At 38.0% G+C, this 5,902-nt stretch overlaps 1 protein-coding gene across 5 annotated transcripts; it reads left to right on the plus strand.

The window, feature by feature from the left end:
- The first annotated feature begins 541 nt into the window (after positions 1-541).
- Positions 542-5,446, plus strand: LOC125514943. 5 transcript variants are annotated; one of them, XR_007286684.1, is made up of 14 exons: positions 542-852; positions 947-1,195; positions 1,678-1,743; positions 2,221-2,502; positions 2,571-2,719; positions 2,802-2,978; positions 3,058-3,184; positions 3,258-3,461; positions 3,927-4,122; positions 4,201-4,317; positions 4,385-4,642; positions 4,736-4,811; positions 4,919-5,031; positions 5,130-5,446. XR_007286684.1 is itself a non-coding variant. In XM_048680314.1 (9 exons), exons 2-7 carry the CDS (start codon positions 1,067-1,069, stop codon positions 3,124-3,126), a joined length of 906 nt encoding a protein of 301 aa, XP_048536271.1. In that variant the 5' UTR covers positions 542-852; positions 947-1,066; the 3' UTR covers positions 3,127-3,184; positions 3,258-3,461; positions 3,927-4,074. The 5 variants fall into 5 exon arrangements, 3 of the variants coding, with proteins under 3 accessions (XP_048536271.1, XP_048536272.1, XP_048536274.1); XM_048680314.1 differs by lacking the exons at positions 4,201-4,317; positions 4,385-4,642; positions 4,736-4,811; positions 4,919-5,031; positions 5,130-5,446 and having other exon boundaries at positions 2,187-2,502; positions 3,927-4,074; XM_048680315.1 differs by lacking the exons at positions 4,201-4,317; positions 4,385-4,642; positions 4,736-4,811; positions 4,919-5,031; positions 5,130-5,446 and having other exon boundaries at positions 2,187-2,502; positions 3,258-3,305; positions 3,927-4,074.
- The last annotated feature ends 456 nt before the right edge of the window (positions 5,447-5,902 follow it).

Raw genomic sequence — 5,902 nt, forward strand, 5'->3', positions numbered from 1 at the left:
CAAGATGGGATCTCTTGGGTACAGAAGGTTGCGGCGGTGGAAATAGGGTTTCGTGGTACTCTCGTATGTTTTTTGGGGGTATATGAGTATATATAGGTGAAAGAAGCCGGTCAGGGGAGCCACGAGGGGCCCACGAGGGTGGGGGGCGCGCCTCCCTGCCTCGTGGCCTCTTCGATGCTTCCTTGACGTCCACTCCAAGTCTTCTGAATTGCGTTTGTTCCAAAAAATCACTCTCCCGAAGGTTTCATTCTGTTTGGATTCCGTTTGATATTCCTTTTCTGCGAAACACTGAAATCTCTCCCTAATAATAATAAAGCACAGATTGAGTCTCCGGGTTCACCGTCACAATGCACTTTCTCCCCGTGATTTTACGCTTTCACTTTGAATTTTAAAACTTATTCGAGGTGGTACTAAATTTTGTACGTGCAACTTGATTGACCGATGCGTTCTCGTTTAGCTGGGCTGCAATCCAGTTGGGCCTTGGCCCGTCTCTTTATTCTGACCGGACGTCTCTACGTTTCGTAAAAAAAAGTACCTTTTATCCAAATGCTCAGCGGACAAGTGAAGGACGGAGCTGTGGCAGAAGAGGCGGCGCGACGGAGCAGAAGGGGCGGCACGACGGAGTAGGAGAAGATGGTGCGGCGCGGCGGCCGGAGAAGAGTTTTGGTGATGAGCTTGTGGCGACGCTGGACCAGCTGCTGCTGCCCCCATGCGCCGTCGCCGTGGGAGGACCTCGTTGGCGCTGCGAAGGGGGCACAACTCAGGTTGGGTACGCCGTCGGCCATCGCCGGCGGCGAGCACGCTCCACTGTGACATGTCCGCCACAGCCAGTCCTCTCCCGCCTCCCCCAACGTAACTTTCTCAACCTCTGCATCTGCTTCCGTGTATGATTTGGATGGAATTGCAGTCTCCTTGTCCAACACAAATCGATTTGTATGGATTGCAGTCCGTGTCCTTGTCCAACGCAAATCAATGGAGCTGCCGACCCAGATTGTTGTTGGCTGCTATAAGAAGGGAGGGTCCTCGGCTCGAATCTCCATCAGGTTAGTTTTGGACGAAGCATCCAATGTCGACACCGAGTTCGCCGCAGGAAGAAGCGCCGATTTCGCCGGAGGTAGAAGAAGCGCCGAGTTCGGCGAAGGTAGAAGAACAGCCGTCGAGCTGTCCAATGTCGCCTGCGTCGGCTATAGCAGAAGTATGTATCCCCTTGACCCCTGTTTTGACTTATTTTTCTGTCACCTGTTTCTCTGTGTATGCATCTTTTGTGTGTGTATCGCTACTGCTGCTGAAACCTTGTACATGGAGAGACACATATGTGAGCCCTGGTACGTGTACAAAGCTGGCTACTGGCTACCTGTTGGATTGATCCTTCTGGTCGAAAAGTAGATAGCTTAGAAGCAATCAACTGGCTTCAGAGCAAAAGAAATAGATCGACCAGCTTGCAAGCCAAATCATTTAGTAAGCCTCGTGTAATGCAGATTGTTGTGTGTAGCTACATAGCAATCTATTCAGACTTATCTATTGAATGGTTCTCATTTGGTGTGAACTCAGGTGTAGTTTGTGGTTTATAGCTAAGTGTGTTTAACTTATGAATTTTTACAAGCAGTTCATAAAATGGCTCCTGGCATCCTTTTTGGTTGCTTCATTCATGATTTGCATCTTTGATTCTTTTTTCAGGACCTTAAGATCAGCGATGAACATACGTCGAGCCGTCCAATATTTCCTGTGGCACCAACACCAAAGGTATGTATCCCCTTGAAAGATAATCAGTTCATAGAGCCTTTGTTTGAGTTTATTGTTTCTGAATTGTTGTCCCTGTTTGAAATTCATCTAATTTCAATCATCATGAAGAGGGGAACAAGTGATATGTATTCAAATTTGTGGTCTTTCATCTGCCCATGATCTTTCTGGAGTACAGACATTCTTTTTCATATGCCTTCTATAAAACTAACAGTTTTCTGGAGGTATTATTATCTGGGTGAAAAGAAAAAAAAAGCACCCATTATGGTGAATTGCATTCAGCTAGTAATCCCAGAACAAAAAAATAACCACCCTGTCGATAACTCGGCCAAACATCTGTAGGAAATCGTAGTCTACCCTCTAATTCCTCTGCCTATTCTATGGTGCCTCTGTTTCAACTGATCTAACGGTTGGAGGTTTACATTTTATTTTTGTTGTGACTGCAAAAAATAGATGACATCACTGAACTGAACATTGCAGAGGATTTTGATAACCGACCTTCCAAAAAGGCAAAAATTTCTGAATCAGGTGTTCTGGAACCATCACCTATGTCACCAACTATGAAAACATCTTCTCCATGTTCAGAGTGTTTTGAATCGATCATGCTGGAATCAGATAATCAGATGAATCATGATACACTACCATCACCTCCATCCCCATCTAGCTCGACAATATCTCATGTTTCTCCATTGCATGATGTTAAGGAACCAGATTCACATAAAGAGATCAAAGTTGATGAGACATATGATTATCTCCCACAAGGTATTTGCTTAATTTATTACGTATGCTTTCGTGTACAATATATTCTTAAATTATTTGATTTTCTACAGACTATACATTGACCGACCATGATCTATGTGCTCATATAGCAATAGAATCATCTTTTAGAAAACAATTGTTGGTTCAGATAGATGGAAGTTCTGTCTTGCAACATCAATTGATGTGCCTGCTAGATGAAAAAGAGTGGGTAAATGATGATGTAAGTACCCTTACTCAAACAGGAAAAAGTTTCTAATCACTAATATCAATTAGTAATGTATTTTTTTAATTCTTGATTATAGGTGATCAATGCATGTATATGTTGTATAAAGGACCAAATACATCTCCAGAATGATAATAAAGTATATTTTGAGAGTCCATTTGTTACCTCACTATTTAAACGAGATGGCACCATTGGAATACAAGAAGATAGTGCCTTCATGACAGAGACTGTCCTTGAATATATGCAGCCTGACATGGTAATATCCATATTCATACTTTACACGTTATAGGTTTCATACATTTCATTTACTATTTTCCTAATTATCTTTATTACAGATTAAACTTCCAATAAATGCCAATAACACACATTGGTATTTAGCTGTTGTGAATACAAAAAAAATGTGAGGTTCAAGTACTAGACTCATTGTGCTGGAATTCTGACAGAGATGATCTCGCTAATACGGTTAGTTACAACACGATTTTTAATATACTTTGCTAATGTATATCATTTCTTCTTACCACTATTTTATTTTTAGCTACGAGGAATACAATTTCATTTGGACCTTCTTAAAAGTCAAAAGTTGGTAAGTGACGATTGGAAAGACGTTGATCTTACTGAATGGAAGATCACAGAACAATTACAAAAGGCAATTCAAAAATATAGCTCTTCATGTGGTTTATTTATGGTTAAATTTATGGAATATTTCACCGGATGTGCACTATCCTACCCAATTACACAAGTATATATTTTTTTAAATAAAAAGTATGTTACTCTTACATAAAGTACTTTTGAAATATACTAATAATTGTTCGTGTTGCATAGGAAATGATTACTTCTTTTAGGTTTAAGTTAGCCAGCATACTATTATGTTGGAAAACAAACACGGCAGCAATGACTACAATCGTTGAAGAAAGTGACGATGATAGCAAGGGAGATCCTGATGATGTTCAAATATTGGAAAGTTTAGATGATATAAAAAAACAAAAACAAAAATCCCGTTATCTGTTGAAAACAAATACAGATCACTAATATCAATTCTTTCTAATATGACCTTACATGAGTTAACAGCTGGACTTTGTAGTTTCATTAAATCAATCAATTACACCGAGATTTTAGAGTAAGTCATTTTAAATTAGTATTGCAATTATATAGTATCTGAATTGTTTTCTTAATGGTTTATTTTCTTAATTTGTATCATTATCAGGAAAGTATGGATTTAGAGTTCAAAATCATATCCAATAAGCTTGTCTCTTAGAAAACTACAAGGAATGCTAAAGGATGATTTACCCATGGACCGAGATTGCTTTAACTTGATCGTACGAAAGATTATGTTGGATGACATCCAAACATCACAAAAAAAGCAATTGATAGCAAAGCATTATCTGGACATGAAATTTTGGGTAAGTTTTTATATTCGTTATATACTTTTTTATATTCTAATTTTTATTATCTTTCTAACCAATAATTTCATATACTAGATGGCTACTGATTTTGGAAGGCACCCAGATTTCCGTAAAAAGTTAGATGTGGAGCAACTAGCAAAATCTGTTCGTAGTTGGCCCGGTATCAAATATAATGTTTCAACATGCAAATCGGTAAGAGCACTTTTGTGTATTTTAGAGCAATTTTTTATTATTGCATCTAATATCTAGCCTATTTCAGATCCATATCCCAGTACAATCCATTGATGAATTCATTCTATTCACATTGGACCAAGATACAAGAACAATATACATTTTGGACCCTACTCCTTTTAATCCAATATACCGAACAACCCACTCGCAAAATATTTGAAAAAATTATATGGATTAACGAACACTTACCGAAAGCAATGTCAAAAGCATGCCCTGGGTCTAGATGGAACGAGGATATTCTCCTATGGCATCATAAAATCCTAGATGATATTCCAGTTTACAACAGGTATTTTTCAGAAGATGAATACTATATATTGATTATTTGTTGATTTGATTATGTAGAGAATATTAATAAATTATATTTGTATTCTTATATAAGGGAACTGTCTGGTTATCTTGTTCCCCTATTCATGTCCACATGGGAAGATGAAAGACCACATTTGCCATTTTTAAAGGTAAATATTGCAACCGTGTAGATATTTGCTTTTATGATTATTATACATCTAATGCTGATGTCATTCTTTTACAAAAAAATGAATGAATTGGATGGATATGAACTCAGAAAACTAATTTTGGGCCAAGTGCTAACATTCAAGGACAATGAATGTGAAGATAACATGCCTGCTGGTGTATTGGAATTCATCAATTGTATTAGGAAAATCCAAAATTAAATTGGTATGTCAAATAGTATCAATTCATCTCAAAATATCAAATGACTCAAATATCTGATTCCAATATGCTAACCATGTTTTCCTATCAATATGATTGTGTAGGGAGCTCAATCGGTGGAAGGTGATTTGTCGGAGAGAATTCTTGCAGCCAACAATTAATAGACAATGAGCAGGGAGACAATGACAATTAATAATAGATTTTGGTTTCTACTTAAGATATCGCTTACATATATGTAGAAAAACTTTGGAGCTTGCCAGGATATAGTTTTTTTGGGGTTACCAATTATAAGCGACGATGGAGTGCTTCAAAATTTGATGTTTGGGGGTTCAAACATGACAATACTGTGGAAATCACAAATAATACAGAATCATGTACCGTGTTGATCAATAATTATTTTATAGTTTGTTTCTAGTGATTTTATTTGGCTTCAAGTTTTTGGGGTTACCAATTATAAGAGATGATGGAGTGCTTCAAAATTTGATGTTTGCGGGTTCAGACATGACAATAATGTGGAAATCACAAATAGTACAGAATCATGTACTGTGTTGATCAATAATTGTTTAATAGCTTGTTTCTATTGATTTTATTTGGCTTCAAGTGTTGCACAATGGCACGTGGAGCAAGTTATATCGACTATTATCTCTCCCTAATAATAAAGCACGGACTGAGTCTTCAGGTTCACCGTCGCGGCTTTTTTTTACAAAAATGCCCTTGAAGTTTTCTAAAATTAACCCGCCGTCCAATTGATAAGAGTCAAGCCGAATTGGTCTATACGAGAGAAAGGAAAAAAAAACACCCAAACAAGGGCCAACAACAAGGTATAGCACTACAATTCGCAAAAAAGGTATAGCACTACAACCTGGTCCCTGTTCGC

The sequence above is a fragment of the Triticum urartu genome, chromosome 6 (assembly GCF_003073215.2).
Source record: "Triticum urartu cultivar G1812 chromosome 6, Tu2.1, whole genome shotgun sequence".
Taxonomy (NCBI): Eukaryota; Viridiplantae; Streptophyta; class Magnoliopsida; order Poales; family Poaceae; genus Triticum; species Triticum urartu.

What these genes read in the sequence shown, in the direction of transcription:
- LOC125514943 (XM_048680314.1), top strand. Translation starts at nt 1,067, where the DNA reads ATGTCGACACCGAGTTCGCCGCAGGAAGAAGCGCCGATTTCGCCGGAG. An exon ending in CTGTGGCACCAACACCAAAG is followed by an intron (nt 1,744 to 2,186) that starts GTATGTATCCCC and finishes TTGTGACTGCAA; the next exon opens with AAAATAGATGACATCACTGA. An exon ending in AATATATGCAGCCTGACATG is followed by an intron (nt 2,979 to 3,057) that starts GTAATATCCATA and finishes TCTTTATTACAG; the next exon opens with ATTAAACTTCCAATAAATGC.